The 24,350-nt window shown below is 38.7% G+C and overlaps 2 protein-coding genes across 4 annotated transcripts in view; both read right to left on the bottom strand.

The window, feature by feature from the left end:
• The window catches only part of BRIP1 (BRCA1 interacting DNA helicase 1), a 111,126-nt gene extending 110,125 nt beyond the window's left edge, over positions 1–1,001 (bottom strand). For both annotated transcript variants that reach the window (XM_084861650.1, XM_084861651.1), the window contains exon 1: positions 774–1,001. The gene's annotated coding sequence lies outside the window, so the exon portion shown is untranslated. The remainder of the gene's footprint in view (positions 1–773) is intronic.
• A 1,886-nt stretch (positions 1,002–2,887) lies between these two features.
• INTS2 (integrator complex subunit 2) overlaps positions 2,888–24,350 on the bottom strand; it is a 39,931-nt gene continuing 18,468 nt past the window's right edge. For both annotated transcript variants that reach the window (XM_084861652.1, XM_084861653.1), the window contains exons 14-25: positions 24,086–24,262; positions 22,793–22,901; positions 20,843–20,947; positions 17,928–18,092; positions 15,330–15,531; positions 12,189–12,314; positions 8,108–8,306; positions 7,025–7,276; positions 6,566–6,673; positions 6,322–6,427; positions 5,002–5,178; positions 2,888–4,903 (exon numbers count right to left, since the gene is read on the bottom strand). In XM_084861652.1, the coding sequence (XP_084717778.1) occupies positions 4,734–4,903; positions 5,002–5,178; positions 6,322–6,427; positions 6,566–6,673; positions 7,025–7,276; positions 8,108–8,306; positions 12,189–12,314; positions 15,330–15,531; positions 17,928–18,092; positions 20,843–20,947; positions 22,793–22,901; positions 24,086–24,262 (1,896 nt within the window). In that variant the 3' untranslated portion in view covers positions 2,888–4,733. The remainder of the gene's footprint in view (positions 4,904–5,001; positions 5,179–6,321; positions 6,428–6,565; positions 6,674–7,024; positions 7,277–8,107; positions 8,307–12,188; positions 12,315–15,329; positions 15,532–17,927; positions 18,093–20,842; positions 20,948–22,792; positions 22,902–24,085; positions 24,263–24,350) is intronic.

Genomic DNA, 24,350 nt, shown 5'->3' with positions numbered 1-24,350 from the left:
TAAAACAGCAATTCCATAGATTGAAGCCAATAATAACCTTAACCACTGCTAATGTGTTCCCAGAGAAGTTTAGGAGATATATATATATATATATATATATCCTTCCTCATTCAAGGATTCCCCCCCATTGATTTTTAGGGAGTTGGAAGGGAAAGGAGAAACAGGAAACACAGACGTGACAAAGACACATGGACTGGCTGCCTCCCGCATTGCCCCCCTGACCAGGGCAGGGAGCCTGCAATCGCAGTACATGCCCTGGACCGGAACCGAACCCGGGACCCTTCAGGGCGCAGGCCGAGGCTCTACCCACTGAGCCAAACGGCTAGGGCAACAACCACTATTTTAACCTAACAGTCTGTGACTCCATCTCTGAGGCTCTGAGAATTAAATCTGGTTCTGATTTAACCCCTTGTTCTGAAACCAACCACTCGACGCTGGCCTAGTTACTCAGCTATTACCAAGAAATCAACCACCACCACCACCACCCCATTCCCCGATTGTGGCAAAAAGCTTCTCAAAACTGGGTAGCTTCCCCGACATAAGGGGGGAAGGGGTCTGCCAGCCGCGGTCGCCCCCCGCGGCCAAGTCACCGCGGGGCCCCGGGCCAACAACAGGCCTTTGCTCCCTGAGGTGAGGACAGGCGCCCTCGGGGCTCCCAGGTTTGCTTCCGCCCCCGGAGCCAGGCAAGACCCCGCAGGCGCAGGGGAGCCCGCCGGGCGGCGGCGGGAGGCGCCCCTCCGGAGGGGGGAAGCACTCTCCCCGCGGTGACAGACTTGCCTGGGCTGAGGAAAACCGAAGCGACGCTGCCCGGGCTCCGACTCACGGGAGAAAAGGACGCGACGTCGGCGAGCAAACAAAGCGGAGCCCTGGCGCCGAGGGGAGGTGGCGGCCTCCCCCGCCCTCGCTAGGCTGCTGCCCCCGGGCCGGTTCGCGGGCCCGCGCCGCCTTAGTTTTCCTCTCCCCCAGTTCCCATCGGTCCCCGCCACAACTCTCCCCGACGAATTCCCGCCTCCCGCCCCCTCGGCTCCCGGCACCCAATCGCCTGGACGAGCTCCGACAAGCCAATCACACGCCGAGGCCAGAAATCAAGCAACCAATCCGAGGGCACGGGAGTTCTGCGCCCAAAGGGAGCCTCGCGCTATCCTTCGACCGCGATAATTGGCGGCCCCGGAAGGCGAACGGGAGAAGCACTGACTCCGCGCACTTCCCAGTGATTTAAAGGAGAGACAGAGCAGTTTAGCTTTTTGCAACCAGTGGTTTAAGCCGTGTGTCAGTTTCTAGGGGAACTAGAAATGTTCTTCTTAAGGTCTGTAGGTAAACGGAGAGGAGGCACCTTTGAGCCTTGCCGACCTCTCCTCTAAGCGTTTTTCAATGCCGCCGGATTCAGAATTCCGAACTTGAACTAATAAGAGTGCCCAGGGTATGGGAAAGAAGGAGGCTGGAATGGCTGGCCCACTGAACCGAACGAGGTGAAAGGTTCTTGACTACAATGTCTCAATCAAGGATTCCCAGATATCAGATTCTACCAGAGAAGCTCGAGGTCTCTCCAGCACTAGATCACTCACGTCTTCCTCCGTTAAGACTGATCCCTCCTAAAAATCAATTTATTCTCCGTTTTAAAACTTCCGTTTTCTCAAAGGTAGGCGGCTAATCGTCTTGCCCAAAAAAATTTTTTTTTCATTCTGTAAAGCCTAAACTTGGCTCAAATAGTGTACCAGAAAAGGAAAACCAACTAGTTTCTCAAATTCGGGAAACTACTTTGGGGAGAGAGGTATGCTGCAGGAGGGAGAAGCAGGAGAGTCTCACATCTTCCCCAAAAGATAAAACTTAAGTCATAAAAATAAATTTTACTCTTTAATTTAGTAATTTCAGACTGAGAAATTTATCCCAAAGAAGTAATCTTTAAGAAAGAAAATTTAACAATACCTTAGTTGATCAGTGTCTATTATAATACTGGGGGAAGGGGGCGACTATAAACTCCCAGCCTAGTAATAGGGAGATGGTTATATCAATTCAATCAGTATGAAGCCAATAAAATAATTACAAAAACTAAGCAGCCGAAACCAGTTTGGCTCAGTGGATAGAGCGTTGGCCTGCGGACTGAGGGGCCCCAGGTTCGATTCCAATGGGGCTGTGCCTTGGTTACAGGCACATCCCCAGTGGGAGGTGTGCAGGAGGCAGCTGATCTATGTTTCTCTCTCATTGATGTTTCTAGCTGTCTCTCTCCCTTCCTCTCTGTAAAAAATCAATAAAATATATATATTTTTTAAAACAAAAAACTAAGCAGCCTGCAAAAAAAAATTCTATCTAAAGTTAAACTAAAACAAAAAACAAAAAAATCCACACTGGGTATTAAGAATTATATGAAAATATAAGCACAGATGAAGGGAAGGTACAAAACTGTAATTTATTGTTAAGACAGTGGAATAACTGATAATTTATAAAAATACACCCCTAACTATACCTTCAAATTGTTATTCTTTTATAATTTTTAAATTACATTTTATTTCAGAGAAGAGCGAGAGATAAAAACATCGTGATGAGAGAGAATCATTGATCAGTTGCCTCCTGCTCGCCCATACTGGGAATATGGGAAAGAACCATGACCTCCTGGTTCATAGGTTCATGCTCAACCACTGAGCCAAGACAGCCAGCCTACAAGGTTTTTAAATATCTTTTAAGTAACTGCTCCAGGATAACTACGCTGATTCTTCTTGCCTAAATTTCTGAAGCGCTCAACAGACTCTAACCCTGTGTTGCCTTCGTGTATGTGGCACACAGAAATAGATTCACCTATGCCCTGAAGCCACACAGTCCTAGATTCCAATTCCATGAACTGTTCCTTTCAGATTAACAGTAGTGAAATGAAACAAAAAATACAACTTCATTTGATAAAGATGAATGTTTATAAACCAATATTCAAAATAGCTGCACACATCTGTTTTCACTTGAATAAAAAAAATCACATTTGACAAATTTTATAACCTTAACTTAAAATACATGAATATTAGCATTTACTAATATATTTACACAATTTATTTACATCATCAACAAATCTGATGAAAAACAGCATGTTATTATTTTAACACAGCAGGTTGTGACCAGTCTTTGAAAAATTACCCAAGAATGTGCACTGCATTCAGTTAGAAAACATATTTCAACCTTTTCTGAATTCCTAGAGGTTGGTTACCTACTCACAAAATATTCCAAAGCCTCAGGAGCAGGAGTATTTAATTTTAAAAGACTACAAAATGGCCTTGTTTAAAAATATGAAATTTCTAATGGTATTTTTAAATGCTTTTATTTTTCACAAAAATTACTTAATCGAACATTAAGCAGCTACCATCTATAATACTGTACACTTCATGATTTGAAACAGCTACAAATTAGTTCTCATATAATACCCTTATGAGGTAGGGCCAGTAGTAATCCCATTTTAAAATGAGATGTGACTATTTGCTAGTAAAAGGGCTTAAGTTTAATTTCTTAAAAACCACGCTTTCTTATTAGCCTGCCTAATTTCTTTTATAAGTGAAGGGGTCTGTTTCAAGTGGGGGCAATAGAAGGGAATATCTGTCATTCAGTTATACCTCAGAAAGCAAAGAGAAGTACCTTCTACATTGAATACTTAATTAAGAAAGTAAAATGAGGATTATGGATTACCTGAATGCATCTACCTAATGATCAATGGAAGTTACTAGCAGAGGACTGCAAAATCCTTCCGCAACATGGTATTTTCCGTTTGTTTGTTTGTTTGTTTGTTTTTCTTATTTTTCCTGAGATCCATACATTGTATACATTTTCTTAGTCAAAGACCTTCTAAGATTATGATGTGAATTATAATCCTAATGACAAACCAAGAGTTCTTTAATGTAATGGGTTGTATTACTCTAAAACTTAAATAGGTACCAATGTATTTCTAACCATTAGACAAGTTAGTAGAGCATTATAAAAATAAATTTTAAAAACACTAAATGAGACCCTCCTTTCAGATTCTTCTCTGCACAAAGATATTTCTGTATACACTTTTAAACCAGTATCTTAAAATCCCAAATTATTCAAGTATCTCTTTAAACATATGGCTTTACATATTCGTAAAAAATTGAAGCAAACGTAAAAATCGTAAAATCCTCACCTGTAATTCCATGAAAATCATTTACAAAAAGCTATTTGCCTTTTCTTAAAGCCTTCTCAATACCATTTCTTGAGAACTGGAATTTGATCTTGCATTACTATTACTTGCATTGCAAGTTTTAGAGATTTCTATTTGGGTATTTAAATTCCTAATTTTTCCTGAATTCTCCTTTTTCTCCCTCTCATCATTGCATAATTGTCACACTTTGTTACTAGCTCACAGCTAAAATAAACACTAGGACTACCCACCAACTCATTTTTATAAGAAATTAATGGCATGGCAGTTTTTCTTCACTTCAAAAGATAAATACAAAGACAAATTCACTTTCCAGTAATAAGTTGTTTAAATGTGCTCCCAATTGGGGGGGTGGGGGGGGGGGGGGGGCTCGGCTACTACAATATAAACATACCAGCAAAGTAGATCCAAAGAACTGCCAATCAAATACAACCAAGCATAATTCTCAAGAGAGTTCTATATTGTATTCATGGAGAATTGAACCATTTTTCTGATTCCAAGATGGCACTGTTCCCATTCAGTTTAAGTTATTATAAGGTACAGATTCATATTGGGTGTGTAGCAACCATCTTCATTTTGTTTCTTAAATTCCACTAACACTCATGTTTATTATTTCAATTATTGTGCTTTCAATACAATGACAGAGCTGTACATCAGGATCCATGCTTCCAGTGTCCCTGGATCCATTTTTGTAAGATGAATCTTTACAGATTCCAGACCATCCACTTGGTTTCTCCTTTATTTGTTGAAGACCTAAAACATATGGAAACATTTTTAATTAAGGCAAGAAATCTAAAAGAATTTTGTCTATTTGAGATATTAAAACAAGTCTGAAAATAAGTTATACTTACGTGTAATAATTGGATCAATGTCTCTTGTCTGAGTGGCAACATCGGAGGCACAGACTTGCCCTATTTGGATCAGCAGAGACATAATATCCTCATACAGTGGAGGAAATGCTCGGCAAAAAGAGACCAAACTTGGCAGAGTTGGCATGAAAAAAGCATATCGCTTAGCCTGTGTTAAAACTGGAAAGAATAAAACAATTTTTACCTTTACAGTTATAAATTCAGCATGTATGGCCTATACAAGTCTCACGTTTGTGCTGAGTATACTGTTTTCTAAGACAGGGCCACCTCTGCCTCTAGGGAGTTCACAATCCAGTAGTCAGCCATCATCCAACATAGAAATTCTTATGCCCATGCACTGTGATAAGTTTATCACATGCATTATTTCATGTATTTCTCAATCTTATGAATGAGGAAAGTACCATAGTGATACCGATTTTTATATGAGAAAACTCGTAAATAAAACATAGTTTATCCCTGGCTGGTAGCTCAATTGGTTGGAACATCACCCCGATACATCAAGGTTGAGGGTTCAATCCCTGGTAAGGGCACATATAATAATCAATCAATACATATATTAAGTGGGACAACAAACTGATATTCTTTTCTCTTTCTCCCTAAAATCAATTAAAACACACACACACACAAATATATATATAGTTTGTTCAAGGCCACATAGCCAGTGGTAGATAGTGGTAGAGTTAGTGGTAGAGTTATAATTCAACTTGGACTTTAAGTTCTTAACCACTACAAATAATTATAACATGAAGTAAATACAATGGAAAGAAAAATGAGCAGGGTATTATGGGAGCACTGAAAAAGAATATAAAATTAACTAAGCCATTATTTTACAAAATTAAATTATAGTTCATATCTTTTAAAGTAGTTTATTTTCATACTATTCTACTCTAGGAATGGGAAGGTGCTTAAAATGTTAGGGTATGTTTTAGAACTTAAGAAAACAACTAATTTATGTGTCTTATTTATACATAGGACTGTTTTTCTGGAACTCTAAGCATACGTAATGTAATCTGTTTTCTATTGATATACTTACATTCAGAAAGTACATTTGATTTCCATTTATAAAGTGTGGGAAATTTATTATTTATTATAAACCTATACATAGTCATTCGCAAAATGAACGGTACAGTTTGCCTACCTATTCATGCCTACACTATAAATAACATTTATAATAGAAAATTTTTCAGAAGATGGCATAAATTAAATCTATTAGTGACACAGAAAACAGTATCACTAAAATCAGAAAAACTATGTACTTTTCTATATTAGAAGTTTTCTCACTGATGTTGGTTGGCTACACACCTGTCAGCAAAGTTCCCATGACATTGACAGCTAAGCGAGCCACACTGAGTGACTTTGGTAATGCATACTGGATACACAAATGAGAAAGCAACTGGATAGCAAATATCTGCAATACAAAATCCAAATATTACATGTTTCTGAAGAATGTCTTTCAAGTGTTAAAAAATTACTAAATGTTATACAGAACTAGCAAGACTAGAGAGACAGAGATCAAAACTTATCTAAAGTTCTGAATGCTCATTACCTGTTTTTCAAGTTCTGGCTGTGCAATAAGTTCAGGTATGAAATCCAGACAGATGTGCATAGATGGAATGCCTGCGACGGTCAGAGGTAAAAGTTCACATGGATAGCCCTATCCCAACAAGAAAGGAGGGAAAAGATACAAAGAAAATAAGTGTAGGTCCAATACAAATAAAAATATGAAGGAAGGTTTCACTTCCTTTATGTAAAAGTTGCTATATCTATCCTGGTGTTTCACCTTTCTGATGCACTAGAATAAATTATCTAAACACTTTCACAGGCTAAAATAAAATATAAAATTAATCTGATTTTTCTCCATATTGCAGAGGAACATAATTATTTGTGTTATTTCCTATTTCTAAATGATTCCTATTAATTAATATAGTATTCAAACCCTTCATTTCCCACCCCCCCCCCAAAAAAAAAAAGTTCAACCATAAAGCATCATTCTTTGAAAACAGACCTGAAAGTGAACAAGCTTAGCAATGTTGGGATCTGCAATGTACATTTGGTGCAAGAGACAACAGATAAGGCACTGAACTTCTCGAAGGTTACAAAGCAAACTGTCTTCTCCTTCTTCCATTCCCTTATTTGGAGTGCTGGTAGTGATAACACTTTGAACATTCCTTAGCAAGCGGTCTGGATTGACACCCTTTGCTTTCTCCTCTTCAGTAGGTAAGCAAATCTCCAAGAGAATCTGAACAGCTGCACTATCCTACACGCAAATAAAACAGTGAATTTAAGAAGTTTCTGAGTTTATTTGAAACAAATCTGATTTTGTTTTCACATGAACACAAGTTAAAATTATAACAAAGGTACTTCTAGGGGAAAAGTGAGCAATCTATAGGGCACTGGGTCTCAACTTTTTATTGGGGCTAGGCTGGCTGGATCCCACCCATGCACAAATTCATGCACCGAGCCTCTAGTTAATCCTATATAATAAAAGCCTAGTAAGAAAATTGTCCCCTCGACTGGGAGTTTGACCACTCGATATGACATGCAGTGACCACTAGGGGGCACTGGCAGTGGAGGCACTGCCAGCTCCGATGGGCCCTGACAACACTGGGACCTTGGCAGGATGGTGGAGCAGGTGAGCAGGCAGTGCCAGGCCAAGTCGGGTGTGAGTTGGGGCCCAATTGCCCCACAGACAGTAACCAGTGGCAGCAGCGGAGGGGAACAAAGACACCACCTGGCCCCCAGGTGCTGAGGGAGCTGGGTGAGGGGCCCAGCACTGATGACTGCCAAGCAGGTGGGATTGTGGAACAGGGAAGGGAATGGCACCAGGCCAAGGCAGGGTGCCAGGCGGGGCTGGAGGAGCGAACTGGAGCCCCACAGGCCACTCCGAGGGACCAAACCATTACATGAATTCGTGCACCAAGCCTCTAGTAAATAACACAAGAATTAACTGTGTTTCACATACACCTATAAACCTACTTTTGCCCTACTCTGTATATATACTATATATTTTTTGTTCTGTTTGTCTCCACCATTTAATTTTATTAATAGTGAATCACTTGCTCTTTTTTACTAAATTTTACTTTATTACCTGAGCAGCCAGTAATGCATTTTTCAGTTCTTCTCTAGTAACTTCTGGGCCATCAGTTTGTCCAACTAAACCTAATGTATTATTCTGGGAAAACCTATCCTGCTCTGCTGTTTCCTTCAGATGAGCACTAAGGTAAGCTTTGGATGCAAGCAGATATCCATTCAACATGTGTAGAGTAATATCCATCAATGGGGGGCATCTATATACAGAAAGAAGAAAAATACATGAGAAAGAATATAAATGTAGAAATTAGCCAGAACATGACCGATAGTTTAACTTGAATAGTACCTGAAAAACCTGAAAAGAAAAAGTAACACTTTTCCCACTGAAATATTCATTCTCAAAATAAAAGTTTAATATGTCTTATTTTCTCTGTATTTCAAGGTTATATGATATTTATTTCCTCTTACCAGCTATAATGTATAATGTATGTCCTAGAGAAATGACATTCTATTTTGCAGAAAATGGCACTACCAGTAAATCTTTTAGATCTGATCATGAAAAGTAGCTGTCTTCAAAGAGAAATATTCTATTATGGATAAGATGAAGGAGACTGCAGAATATTTACTCTTTCTACTCCTAACTCTTACTTGTTTAGAGCAAGACAACTCTGTATTCCAAGAGTGCTTTATCCACTTGACCTGGAAAAAATATTTACTGAGCCTCAGTTTCCTCATCTATGAAATAAGTACAGTTATTCATTCCTTGAATAACTGAATTAAATTTAAAAAAGGAATCAGAAAAGATAAATTTTTAAACTGAACCCTTGAAAACCCTAAAATGACATTTCTCAGTTTATCATTTCCAATAAGAGACTGAGCTAAGCATATCTATGTTGATTTCATGTGGCCAATTAATATAAGAACATCTATTAAAGAATCTTCTCAAAAGAAGACAGAAGGAAGGCCAAAAGGTACATGAAAACATGCTCAAAGTCACTAATTATCCGAGAGATGCAAATCAAAAAAACAATGCGGTACCATCTTACACCTGTCAGAAAAGCCAACATCAACAAATCAACAAACGACAAGTGTTGGTGAGGTTGCGGAGAAAAAGGAACCCTCGTGCACTGCTGGTGGGAATGCAGACTGGTGCAACCACTGTGGAGAACAGTATGGAGCTCCGATGGGCCCTGACAACACTGTGACCTTGGCAGGATGGTGGAGCAGGTGAGCAGGCAGTGCCAGGCCAAGTCGGGTGTGAGTTGGGGCCCAATTGCCCCACAGACAGAGTAACCAGTGGCAGCAGCGGAGGGGAACAAAGACACCACCTGGCCCCCAGGTGCTGAGGGAGCCGGGTGAGGGGCCCAGCACTGATGATTGCCCAGCAGGTGGGATTGTGGAACAGGGGAAGGGAATGGCACCAGGCCAAAGCAGGGTGCCAGGCGGGGCTGGAGGAGCGAACTGGAGCCCCACAGGCCACTCCAAGGGACCCAACCAGTGCATGAATTTGTGCACCGAGCCTCTAGTAAATAACACAAGAATTAACTGTGTTTCACATACACAGTATGGAGCTTCCTCAAAAAACTGAAAATGGAACTCCCATTTGACCCAGTGATCCCACTCCTAGGAATATATCCCAAGAAACTAGAAACACCAATCAGAAAGTAGTTCGCGCTGAAGGCCTGTTTCCTAGGCTACACACGGAGGACCCGGTTCCTCATTTGCGCCTAGGGGAAAGTCCCCGGACCGCGGGCAGAGAGTGCCACGTGCGCACGCACGCAGACCTCCCAGCTCCTCGCTGTGAATCCGCCAGAAAGGATATATGCACCCCTATGTTCATAGCAGCACAATTTACAATAGCTAGGATTTGGAAACAGCCTAGGTGCCCATCAGCAGATGATTGGATCCAAAAACTATGGTACATCTACACAATGGAATATTATGCTGCCATAAAAAAGAAAAAATTCTGATCATTTGCAGCAACCTGGATGGAATTGGAGAACATCATGCTGAGTGAAATAAGCCAATCAATGAAAGAGAAACACCACATGACCTCACTCATTTATGGATGATAAAGAACATTATAAACTGAAGAACCAAAAGATAGATACAGAGACAGTAAAGCAACAAGCAGACTGTCAAATTACAGCGGGGAGGGTAGGGAGATCTGGGGTAGATAAGAGATCAACTGAAGGACTTGTATACATGCATATAAGTACAACCAATGGACACAAAACTCTGGGGAGGAAGGGCATGAATGGGGGGGGGGGGCCAATGGTATATGTACACAGATAATAATTTAATAAAAAAATAAAATATAATAAAATTTTTTTTAAAAAAAGAACATCTATTAAAATGAGAAAAGGTTCAGAAGTGAAGTAAAAAATCCAGGCTACAAAAGCATTACATACATATGATGGCATAATTTAACAACTTCCTGAACAACTGGAGCACTTCAGGTGAAAAGTTACCTACTTAGGTAGATTTTTAACACTGAAGTGTTATTTTATTACTAGAGGCCCAGTGCATGAAATTCATGCACGGGTAGGGTCCCTAGGCCTGGCCAGCGATCAGGGCCCGTAGGGGCCTTCCAGCTGCCAGCCAGGGCCTTCCTTCCCTGGCTGCCAGTTGCCTGCCAGGGCCTTCCTTCATTCAACCCCACCCCCTGGTGGTCAGCACACCTCATAGCAAACGAGTGAACTCCTGGTCTTCTAGTCAAACTCCCGAGGAACACTTTGCATATTAGCCTTTTATATATATAGGTTGTTTTTCTTTTATTAGATATTTAATGTCACTTACACTACTAGTATTTATTTTTCTGATTCCTTTTTCCTATGAGACCCTGAGCTCGCCAAATCATATTTGGCTGGTTTTGCAAGTTTTGTCACTTCAAGAATATCATCCTCAGGTTTGAGGACAGGTCAGTCTATAGAGTATATTCTAGTTAGTCTTTATTCATTTCTTTAAACCACCTAGCACAAAGCTTCCCTTCTTAAATTATTACCTAAATGACCTCATTAGCCTATTAATCAAGGCTTCCCCATAATATGACCCTAATCTAATATTCCAATTCTAAAATTGTTCTTGCCGAAACCGGTTTGGCTCAGCGGTAGAGCGTCAGTCTGTGGACTGAAACGTCCCAGGTTCGATTCCGGTCAAGGGCATGTAAATTGGTTGCGGGCACATCCCCGGTAGGGGCTGTGCAAGAGGCAGCTGGTCGATGTTTCTCTCTCATCGAGGTTTCTAGCTCTCTATCCCTCTCCCTTCCTCTCTGTAAGAAAAATCAATAAAATATATATATATTTTTAAAATTGTTCTTAAAAACTTACCCTTCCATGCTAGTCTTTTTTATTCTTGCTTTTACACTTTTGTTTATACTATTCTTTTGCCTACAATATCTTCCCTGACCCCTTAACCATTATAGTCTGTTCATCTAAATCCTATTTTTATCCTTTAAAATACTACTCAGGTCTGACTTCCTCCTCATCTTTCCTGAACTATTAACAGCACTGACTTACTATACCATTCATCTACCTGTAACCATATTATTTAACTTTTCATTTATTTTTTTCTTATGCAGGTGATAATGACTTTGAAGGCAGGCCCCTCAACTTATATATCTTTGATATTATTTAGCAACTAGAAATTCAAACATTAATTATATGAATTAATTAATTATGCCCCTTGAAGTAAAGCCACTTCAAAGCAATTAAGTTTGGCAATTGGCAAGGAAATATAGACAAATATGGACTCAGTGAAGCTAACATCGCAAGTGAGGATGCCAAAAAGATCCCAGTTGTAATGCATGTAATGGTTCACAATAAATCAATTTCTTTAAAAACCTTTTCAATAATGCTAGCAGAAATATTATTCTTTACTAGTCTTGTTCTGAGAGTAAAAACAGCCATTATTGAGGGTTGCCAATACAAGAATATTTCTTTAAGGCTAGGTTTATTAATCACATATTAAACTGAATATAGTTCATGAACATAGACAACTTAAAAAAAAAAAAAAACACCTCAGAGATCATAATACAAGAACCAGTTACTACAAGAACCTTAGATAGAAGTTTAAATTGAATTTCTTTGACTCCCCAAAGTAAAATCCTATAATAAAAATGAAATTCAAATGACACATACCTGTGTACCCTCTGATCACATCTTAGAACAATGAGAGGATCTATCATCAAGTCATTCTGAGTATACTTTTGTTGTCGAACAAACTTTATTGAAGGTTGAAGTGCATTGACTGTCATTACCCACAGCCTGATGAGAAAATAATCACATGTTCAAAAACGACTATGTTATGATTAAAACATGTAGCCATCGAGTACTTTCTATCTTAAAAAGATATATTCATGGGTGAAATAGAAAACTGGTGTGAATTAACTTCGAAAATTGAAAACTATAGAAATCTAACCTATTGTTAGGTCTCTAAAACAAATGAAGTTAAAACATTAAACACAAAGTAGTTGCAAAATTCTTCACCACTGTAATGGACTAATCATGGCATTTAAAATAAAAATCTGAATTAAATCCTCAGTAATACCATACTTGCTACGACTATGTAAGTAACTGAGCCTGTCTGAACTGTTTTTTCATCTATAAAACAATAATATAATACCTGTAAATGAAATACTTACCAAAGTTTACACTTTCAGACTGTATTTGGCCCCACTGTTCCATACTTATCATCATAAAATTTTAATGTGAGGTGCCACTTTGAGGTGAGACATCAACAGACTATAAACATAGTTATTAACCTGACTGCACATCAGAATTATTGAATGACATACTAATATGGAGGGTACCTGATCTCCTACAGTGAAGCCCAGGAGTCCACTAGTCCCACTTCACACACAGGTTGACCACTCTTAAATATGAATGAACAGCCAAGAATCATCAGACATTTAAAGAATGCTTCTAGCTGAAACCAGTTTGGCTCAATGGATAGAGCGTCAGCTTGGGGACTGAAAAGTCCTGGGTTCGATTCCGGTCAAGGGCATGTACCTTGGTTGCGGGCACATCCCCAGTAGGGGGTGTGCAAGAGGCAGCTGATCGATGACTCTCTCTCATCGACGTTTCTAACTCTCTGTCTCCCTTCCTCTCTGTACAAAATCAATAAAATATATTAATAAATAAATAAATAAAGAATGCTTCTATTTTGAAAGATTTAAATATACAAATGAAGGAATGGGACTCCAAGAAACAGAATATTTGGATGAGAAGAAAAATAAATTTTTTAAACCTATAATTAATATCCTTAAAGGATAGAATATTTCATATATGAAAACAAGAACAGGAGGCATTCTAAAATATTCAGATCAGAGCTCTTAGAAATTAAGAATATAACAAAAAAATTTTTAATTCAAAGGAAAGATCAGATAATACTGAAGAAATATCAAAAAAGGTATGTTCAAAAGACAAATTTTTAAAATAGAGGAAAGCCCAACCAATGTGGCTCAATGGTTGAGCATCGACAGACCTATGAATCAAGTGATCACATTCAGTTCCCAGTCAGGGCACATGCCTGGGTTGCAGGCTCAATCCCCAGTGTGGTGTATGCAGGAAGCAGCCGATCAATGATTCTCATCAGTAATGTTTCCATTTCTTTATCTCTCTCCCTCTCTGAAAGCAATAAAATATTTTTTTCAAAAGGATTTGGAATTGGTATAACATCATTATTCAACATCAATAAGGGAAGCTCCACTTTAGTCAATAGAATGAAGCTTTCAAATTTCTGAAAAGAAAAAATGAGCTAGAATTCTACATTGAGGATAAATATCAATCACATGTGAGGGGAAAAATAAAAATCTTCTCAGACAAGCAAGTCTCAAAAAAAAAAAAAAAATGTCTTCCCAACACCTTTTTCTCAGAAAGCAACTTGAGTGTAAGTTCCACTCATTGAAATGAGAAACTAAACCGAGTAAGAGAAAAACATGGAATCCGACAAAGAAGAGAGACAGAGACAAAGTGATTCCAGATGGCAACTGTGCATATCCCAGATTCAAGCATGAGAAAAGCTGTGAGAGGAATGTTTCCAGGGGAAAAAATGTTACTGATGTGTTATAAGTAACTGTGAAGTAAATTTCCCCTCAGTAATGGAGTTTAGGGATGAATAAGTTACCGATGCAGAATTTGAGTGGATGAATGGAGGCAAGTAGGGTTTGTGTGTGGGTTGGGAAGGAGCAGTTGTATAAGTAGGAAATTGTAATCAAAGGATATTACCCAGATCAGCTATACATAACACTTATGTAGTCATAATAATGTGCACACTGAAGACTGCTTTAAAAATTTTGAGATAAATATGTTATGAGAAAAGGAAAGTATGTGTTGTTAGACGAGGGAGCCACAAGTATGTGTTGTTAGACGGGGGAGTCACAGGTACTAAGTCTTCATCTTGTATAGTAGGAAGTCAAAATATAATTTTTAAATTAGAAAGTCAGGAAATCATAGTAATTATAAGCATAATTATTGTGACATATGGAGAAACATTAATACCAGAATAAAAAGATAAAAGCTGAAAATAGTTGTCTTTAGGGAATAATATTCTAAAACAGGAAGTTATAGGCAGACATTATATACTATTTAACTTCTAAAGTTATGTCCATTTTTAATTTACTAGAGGCCTGGTGCATGGGATTCATGCACTGGTGAGGGGCGTGGCCTGTAGGGATTGGCCTGCTGTGGGAGCTCCACTTATCCCAGTCAGCAGAGCAGTGCTTCCACTATAGAAGGCACTGACCACCAGAGGGAAGCTCCTGCCTTGAGCGACTGCCCCCTGGTGGTCAGTGCGCATCATAGTGACTGGTCGACCAGTCATTCTTGTCATTCCACCATTTGGTCGCTAGGCTTTTATTATATAGGTTATGTCAGTTTACTTATAATTAATTTCTTTATAATTAATATGAAATTTAATTTACTTATAATCTAAAATTATTTTTTAATTTAAAAAGTATAAATATTTCTAGACCTCATGAATCAAAATCTCAGGTTAAGTCAGCCCAATATTATCTTTTAGAGCTGACCAGGTGTGTTTGATACAATCTATGGATGAGTAGAGACCCATCTGACTAAAGACTATATAATTAATCCAATGTTCTTCAAACTTACTGCACACTGAAATCACCTTTAGAATCATTTAAAAGAATACCAATGTTGACTCCACCCACCGACATTCTTCAAATATTCAACAATTTTTTTTAACATTTAAGTTTAGGTTATTGTATATAATCACTGTTATACATTTATCTATTACATGTAATAATACACTAAAATTACCTTCTAGGCATCACAGTATTAAGAACCATCCATAGTTTATTGACTGTTTGAAGAATTCGCCGAGGAACCCCTGCATTCAACAGCTGGTTCATATTGGATGTTAATACTTCTGCATATGGTATGAGTTCACTAGCAGAGAGTAGAGTCAAGTGTTCTAAAATCTGCATCACTTGTGTGTGGCTTACTGGGACAGCTGAAAATGCTAAAAGGAAAACTTAGCAGTCATAATCTAAATTTCATACAGCTTACCAAAGATGAAGTAATATTGCTCTATCACAGCGCTTTTCAACCCCTTTTATCTTATGGCACACATAAACTAATTACCAAAATTCTGTGGCACACCAAAACATTTTTTTTTTTTTTTACAATATGACCCAAAAAATAGGTATAATTTTTATTCCTTCAACCTGATGGTTATTGTGTTGGCTGTTGTCATTTTTTTATTTGATAATCTAAGGGAAAAGAGGTCTTACATGTTTTAAATATTCTTGCATCACACTGGTTGAATGCTGCACTATCAAACTATAATATGTCAAGCAAATCAAGAAAACAATATTGCTTTAAAAAAAAAAAGTAAAACTTTCAATCCTAGCCATAGTTTTGGCTATATTTAGAGTAAAGACCTTAAGAAAAATTCATGTTAACTGTAATTATTTCATAGAGAACAAAAAATATCTTACTTTTAAATTCACAGTAGCGACTCAAAGACAAGTGTCATTTCCTTGATGATTCAGACTGATTTTAAAAATTGACTGAAATATTGCCAAAACTGGTTTGGCTCAGTGGATAGAGCACATGTGTCAAACACGAGGCCCGCGGGCCAAATCCAGCCCGCCAGGCCTTGCAATGTGGCCCACACCACGCTGTCATCACTGCACTCCGCTGTCAGTTTATGACATTATCAGTTTATGACTGTTCAGTAAACCATTCGGCCCGCGATTTAGGCTGGATTTTAGATTTTGGCCCCTTCTCTGATTGAGTTCGACACCCCTAGGATAGAGCATCGGCCTGAAGACTGAAAGGTCCCAGGTTCGATTCGGTTCAAGGGTATGTACCGGTTGTGGGCACATCCCCGGTAGGGTGTGTGCAAGAGGCAGCTGATCGATGATTCTCTCTCATCAATGTTTATAACTGTCTATCAATCTCTCTCTCTCTGTAAAAAATCAATAAAATATATTTTTTTAAAAATACCCCATAGAGCCAAAACCGGTTTGGCTCAGTGGATAAAGCGTTGGCCTGCAGACTGAAAGGTCCCAGGTTCTATTCCGGTCAAGGGCATGTACATTGGTTGCAGGCACATCCCAATAGGGGGTGTGCAGGAGGTGGCTTGTCGATGTTTCTCTCTCATTGATGTTTCTAGCTCTCTATCCCTCTCCCTTCCTCTCTGTAAAACATCAATAAAATATATTAAATTAAAAAAAAATACCCCATCGAAAACAAAACAAATAAATAATAATAAAAATAAAAATAAAAATTGACTGAAATATGAAAATATTCCCTAGGATTGCTTTTGGCAATAGTATTCATTAGAAGGATGCAAACTTTTTAAAAAATATATATATTTTATTGGTTTTTTTACAGAGAGGAAGAGAGAGGGATAGAGAGTTAGAAACATCGATGAGAGAGAAACATCGACCAGCTGCCTCTTGCACACCCCCTACTGGGGATGTGCCCGCAACCAAGGTACATGCCCTTGACCGGAATCGAACCTGGGACCCTTGAGTCCGCAAGCCAATGCTACCTTCTTCTGGGTGGTACCTTTTATAAGTTGTAAGCACCTACCGGATTACTGTTAATAAAAAATTCCCAGAACTGTGCTCTTCAGAATAATCACTAACCACATCTGGCTACTGAGACTTGAAATGTGGTTGCTCCAAAATATGATGTGCTCTAAGTATAAAATACACACCAGATTGCAAAGACTTGGTATGGAAAAACAGTAAAATATCTCAATAATAGTTTTTTTATATTGATTACATGAAATGATAATATTCTAGATATATTCTACTTAATAAAACAATTACTAAAATTAATTTTGCCAGTTTTTAACTTTTTAAATGTAGCTATAGAAAAGTTAAAATTATAAGTGTGGCTCACTCCATAGTTCTAGTTGACTCAGTGCTGAGCTAGAACACCAACCCATTCAAAGCCCTTTCATTGTTCTGACCAGGTTAGGACCTTCCTAAAACCACATGACCTATTTAGTGACATAACTTAGTACCTACAAGGAAACAGGTATATCAGAAAAAAAAATGGTTAAAATTCAAACTTGCCCTGGCTGGATAACTCAGTTGTTGGTTAGGGCATAGTCCCAATACACCAAGGTTGACAGGGTTCAATCCCCAGTCAAGGCACAAACAAGAATCAACCAATGAATGCATAAATAAGTAGAACAACTAATCAATGTTTCTCTTTCTCTTTCTCTTTCCCTTCCTCTCACTAAAATCGACATAAAAAAAATTATTTAAGCCCTCACACTCAAAGAGAATTACTTAAAATATATTCACGAAAGCATTGTTATATCCCCAGGAAAATTCTGCATGATTTTAAGACTAATGATTCTACTAAAGGGATAAAAGGACTTTCAATTTGCTGTACCTTCTTGGAGCTGTTCCGGAGAGTGGTTTTTGGCATTGTTAGTCAGGAGCATTCGCCTTAGCAGGGCACCAGTGCCTGTGATTTCTTCTTCACAGATCCAATCGTCCACAATGCATAAATGTGGGTAGTTAGTTGCAAGGAGACGGAGTAAAGCAGAATGCAACCCTAGAAATATATAAAAAGTCAATTGGATTCTTCATTCTTAAACACCAAAATCATCTCTCCTCTCTCTCTTCTCCCTTTCATTTTCAGGCAGCCAAAGGAATCTGCAATTCTTGTGCATGCATATTAACTTTGAGAACCTCTATACAGCAGTTTAGCTTGGGAACCTGCTTAAATAAAGAAAACCAAGTGATCTGATACACAGAACATTGGAAACTGCTTTTGTCATCAAAAGTTCTCAAACTTTCCTCAACACTATCCCAAAATAAAAGTCTCCAGCCAGGAAATGTTGTTTGACATAGCAGTATTCAAGAGTTGAGGGGAGCCGAAACCGGTTTGGCTCAGTGGATGGAGCGGCAGCCTGCGGACTGAGAGAGGTCCCGGGTTCGATTCCGGTCAGGGGCATGTACCTTGGTTGCGGGCATATCCCCAGTACAGGGTGTGCAAGAGGCAGCTGATTGATGTTTCTCTCTCATTGATGTTTCTAACTCTCTATCCCTCTCTCTTCCTCTCTGTAAAAGATCAATAAAATATATATATATTTTAAAAGAGAGTTGAGGGGAGAAAAAAATATCTACTTGGGGGAAATCACATAGGGTTTGAAAAAGGCCTCCCTCAGGAATTCTGATAGGCTTCTCTCGGAGAACATGTCTTCTCTACCCAGGTGGCAGTCATGGCTATAGATGGGTAAGATTTAAGTTGCCCACTTTTAGATAAAGGCCTCAGGCACTTTATGTACATTTTCTCATTTCACCTTAACATTCTCACAAGGTAGCAATGTTGTCCCCATTCTACTGTAAGGAAACAGGTTGCAGACATTTATAAAGGTTGCCAAAGTCACACAGCTAAGTATGTCGGCCAACTGAAGCAGTATTGAGGATATTCACAGAGGGTGCATTTGTCTTTCTTCAAGAAGGGTTAAGGACAAACAGTTTCAAGAAGAGGGGCAAGTGGAAAAGAGGAAAAGGATTAAGAAGTACAAATTTCCAGTTATAAAATAATTCAGAAGGATATAATGTACAGCACAGGAAATAGAGTTGCTATTATAATTATATAATAACCATGTACAGTGATAGATGGTAACTAAACTTATTGTGACTACTTTGTAAGGTAGATAAATATTGAATCTCTATGGTGTACACATGAAAATAATAATTAAAGATAAAATTTTTAAAAAGGAAAAAATAAAATAAAGTCTACTTAAAAAAAAAGGGTTAGTTAAGGAAGCTCAAATGGAATGGGAAATCTTCCTTTTATTAAATTGAAGTCTTGTTTCCAACCTTTTGCTTATGACATAGTTTGCCTATTCATGACTATCTATAATAATAATGTATAGTAATAAAAGCATAATATGCTAATTAAACCAGATGTCCGGGAAGCTGGGGCTGTGAGGGAAGCCCGGGTCCCGGGAGCCTGCCAGCAGCTGGAGGGAAGCCTGGGTCCTGGGTGCCAGAGGGAAGCCAGTGCTGGCAGCTGAGGGAAGGAAGGCCCACTTTTGCACGAATTTCATGCATTGGACCTCTAGTTATTAGATAATCCTATATAATAAAAGGGTAATATGCAAATTGACCCTATCAGTGGAATGACTGGGAACAACCAGTTGTTATTATGCGCCCAGATCACCAGGGGGCAGACTCTCAACAAAGGAGCTGCCCCCTGGTGGTCAGTGCGCAGCCAGAAACAGGCTGACAGCTGTGAGTGCAGCAGTGGTGAGGAGCCTCTCCTGTCTGTGGCAGCGCTAAGGATGTCCAACTGCCGGCTTAGGCCTGAACCCCAGGGAGTGGGCCTAAGCTGGCAGGTGGACATCCCCAGAGGGGTCCCAAACTGCGAGAGGGCACAGGATGAGCTGAGGGAGCCCCCCTGAGTGCACTGGGTCTCTAGTATCAAAAATAACAAAATAGGCAGCTATTTCAGCCACCCGCTGGAAATTTCCCTTTGAGTGTAATTTCTCTTTGCTTGCTCAAATAAATTTTCTCTAGCAAGTCTGGGTCTTGGCTCGGAATTCTTTTCTTAGCCAGAAGTCAAGTACCCAAGTTGCTAAACCCTGGTTTGGTCTGACCACACTGTTCAGACCTCTGCTGCCGTTCCTGCAGCCTACAACAAAGGTCGGAACCTTGCCCCAGGGTGACTTTGCCTTCCTTAGCACACAGCTGGCCCTGGGGTTTGGACCCTCTGACCTTTCCTCCCCAGAGATAACATCTAGGCCTCAGCTGTATCTCATCTCTAGGTCCAGATAAGCAACAAAACCAGCGTGCATCACTGCTGACTTCAGGACCAGCCGCATGGAATAATGAACCCCTGCCCTGGTGTTGGCCAATCACACACCTGGAAATCTACTGAATATTCTATTAAGATTAGAGAGGGAGCCAAGACCAGTTTGGCTCAATGGATAGAGTGTCGGCTTGGGGACTGAAGGGACCTGGGTTCGATTCCAGTCAAGGGCATATACCTTGGCTGCGGGCATATCCCCAGTAAGGGGTGTGCAAGAGGCAGCTGATCGATGACTCTCTCTCATTGATGTTTCTAGCTCTCTATCTCTCTCTCTTCCTCTCTGTACAAAATCAATAAAATATATTATAAATAAAAAAAAAATTTTTTAATTTAAAAAAAAAGATTAGAGAGGGAGGTAAACAGGAATTTCACTCTGGAATATTCTGACTTTTTAATATTGAATATCTATTAAATTTATAACATCAACAGAAGAAAATGTCTAACAGTGAATGTTAGCAGTAAAAAGCAAATAAAACAAATACCTCCCAACTCCTGTTGCAGCCCTTGAGCCTGTCGAATAAGGAATTTGATAGGAATCTGATCCATTAAAGAGGCCGAATATGATTTTGGCTTTCTTTGCATAGCAGCTGTCAATCAAAGATAAAAAGCATAAGAAAAATAAAGTGTCAGAAACAACAGAAATCTTAACCTTCAACCCAAATGGAAACTCAATGTTAAATTACTTTTAATTCACTTAATCTGAGAATACAACTCATAAAAGATGAAGGACTGCTACCAAAATAGTAAATACACAGGAAGAGAACGGCAAGATCTGGAAATGCCTCGAAACTGAAACTAGTGGGAGGAAAATCATGAGTGAGAGAAGCCATATGCAGAAATGTCTTACACTAAAAAAAAAAAAAAAAAAAAAAGTGGTAAGACTAGACTCCCAAATCTAACCAGGAGGACCAAATACAGTCATGACTACATGGCTTAAAGCCTCATGATTCCAGCAGTCTTAATCTAACCATGTATTATTGTGGTGACTGATGCTTTTTAAAGGAAGTTGGGCACTTCCTTCTCTCATAACTCCCTCTTTCTCTCTCTTTTTCTCTCTCTCTCTCTCTCTCTTTCTCTCTCTCTTTCTCTTTCCTTCCTTTTGCTCTAAAAATCAATAAAAACATGTCTTTGGGTGAGGATTAAAAACAAAAAAGAATGAGATTGCATTTAGGATTCCACTGGCTGCTTTATAAATAGCTCCTCATATGTTCGATATTAATTAGTATTGTCTTTAACTTAAAAAGTATCTAAAAATAAACTGTATTACCTAGTAATAAAGTCTTTAAATGTAATAAATAGGAAACATTATTTAAGTATAAAAACTGGCCAATGTGGTTCAATTGGTTGAGCATCATTCCATGCACCAGAAGGTCACTGGTTTGATTTTAGTCAGGGCGCATGCCCAGGTTGCTGGCTCAACCCCCACTAAGAGGCATACAGGAGGCAGCTGATCAATGTTTCTCTCTCTCTCCCCCTCTTTTTCTCTCTCCCCTCCTCTCTTTTCCTCTCTCTCTAAAATCAATAAAAACATATTTAATCCCCCCAAAAAAACTAGAAATATAATGGTAATGCTCATATATTAACTGGGTATTAGTACACAGAGATTTATTATATTACTCTTTATTTCTTACATATATTCTTTTGGATTAATACAATATTTAAGTAAAACTACACACATGTATTATATATTTTTAAGCCAAAAATATTTATGTATGTGAAAATATATATACATATACACACATACACATTTCTTTTAAAAGATTATGATATCCTGATACTTCATTCAATCTCAAATTTCAAGAATTCCATATCTGAGCTTTCAATAGGACCTGGTGGCTGTTAATGTTTATTATTAGGGCTAAAACAGAACAGTTAACAAGGTACTGAAACTACAATCCAACTTCACAGACAGGAATAAGTTTGAGGCAGATAATTATCTTTTTGGTTATTCAATAGCAAAAATTTCCCATGCTGTGGCATATTCTGCAGTTATTTATTCCACTTGGAGATAAGAAACTAGACTAGAAAAAAAAAAAATTCTCCTACACCAAGGGAAAAAATTCTCCAAGGAAAGACCAACCCCTCCATTTGTCTTCTCTATCCCATCTCCATCACCTCTCAAGGAATCACTCCAGATATTCTCTCTATGTTTATATTTAGTTAATAAGGTCATTAAAATTATTAAAATACAGGCATTTTCATTATCTATTAAATTAGCCTACGGACTGAGCCTGAAGGGGTAGTTATGTGCCCACACATACATGTATTCATGCATCAGAATATATGCAATGCCTACACTGCAAAGACTACAGAATGCTGCTGAAGCTTGTTAGAATAGTTGACCTGACCTTCTCATATAACAGCTTGAGAAGTAACAAACTCTAGCAAATAAAATGAACAATCACTAGAAACAACCCCCATTCACAACGTACCTAAAGTCTTTGTGTTGGCTAGGAGAGCTTCCTCATAAGACAGGATGTAGTAAAGCACCAAAAGCTGTGCTGTGATGCTGAAACGCTGATTAAGGCGGGTGTTGTCACTCTGGAGGTAACAGAAATGCTTTAAAATAATCTTAAATTTCATGAATGCTTTTTCAATAGCAAAAGTACTCAAAATAGACTATTCCGTATTGCTGCTCCCAAAACGGGAGGAACATTGCTGTTTGTATTAATCAGAGAGACAACTTGAAGTTTAAATTAAATTTGAGATGGTATGGGAGATGAAGGGCAACAGCTGTTACTCAACAGAAATCCCATCAGGCTGTGTCTGGAAAAAGGCTTATAGGAGTCTAAAGTCTCATCTGAAATTACCATAAAGAAAATAACTCCTGCCAAAACCGGTTTGGCTCAGTGGATAGAGCATCGGCCTGCGGACTGAAAGGTCCCAGGTTCGATTCCGGTCAAGGGCATGTACCTTGGTTGCGGGCACATCCTTAGTAGGGGTGTGCAGGAGGCAGGTGATCGATGTTTCTCTCTCATCGATGTTTCTAGCTCTTATCCCTCTCCCTTCCTCTCTGTATAAAAATCAATAAAATATATTTTTTTAAAAAAAGAAAGAAAATAACTCCTTAAAAAGGTATTACTCATTAAAATATATTTGTTAAAACATGTGACCATTTTTTCTTCTAAAAAAATAGAGAAAAATATTTTCTTCAAATTCACAACAAATGAATCTAGGTATATCTAAAAATCACAGGAAGCTAAATAAACCTGTGTTGAATGTTACATAGTCCTTTGATCAACACACAATCTCCAGGCATTCCTGACTTTAAAGTGAAGCGTTTAAAAGAATTCCTCAAAAAATACCTCATCGCCCGGCTGGTGTGGCCCAGTGGTTGAGTGTTGACCTATGAACCAGGAGGTCACGGTTCAATTCCCAGCCAAGGTACATGCCTGGGTTGTGGGGCTTATCCCCCAGTTGGGGGCCTACAGGAGGCAGCCAATCAATGATTCTTTCTCATCATTGATGTTTCTCTCTCTCTCTCCCTCTACCTTCCTCTCTGAAATCAATAAAAACAGACTTTAAAAAAATGCCTCTTCAACAAAATACTTGGAATATCATTCTTTAAATTTTTCTAAATAATCTAAAGAAATTTAATCCCATTTTAAATTCAGAATCACCTAGAAGTCCTTTAATAATCAGTAAAAGAAAAGTGAAATAAGTTAAAGAATAAATTAAAAGAACAATAAGGTTATTAATGTAAAAGAAAAAAATCACTATTTTACCCCAGTGACTCCTTGGAAAATGTCAAGTATCTCCTGTTCGGTGACTGGCTGATTTGTGGCTTCTGGATTAGACTTAGATGCAGGAGTAAGTACAGAATTTATGTACACGTCAATCAACGGAAGTAATTGAGGATGGAGTGGAGTGGAGGTTTCACATAACTGTCTATAAATCCAGTCCTAAAAAAAAAGGTGATAGGCACTAAATCAATTATGGCAATAAGAAAAAGCAAGGGAAATTTTAAGAGCACATACAATTTTACATGAT

The sequence above is a fragment of the Pipistrellus hanaki genome, assembly GCF_964339955.1.
Source record: "Pipistrellus hanaki genome assembly, chromosome: 16".
In the NCBI taxonomy this organism is placed as follows: Eukaryota; Metazoa; Chordata; class Mammalia; order Chiroptera; family Vespertilionidae; genus Pipistrellus; species Pipistrellus hanaki.
Note: the sequence above shows the minus strand (reverse complement) of the source record. Positions and strands in the feature narration are given on the sequence as shown.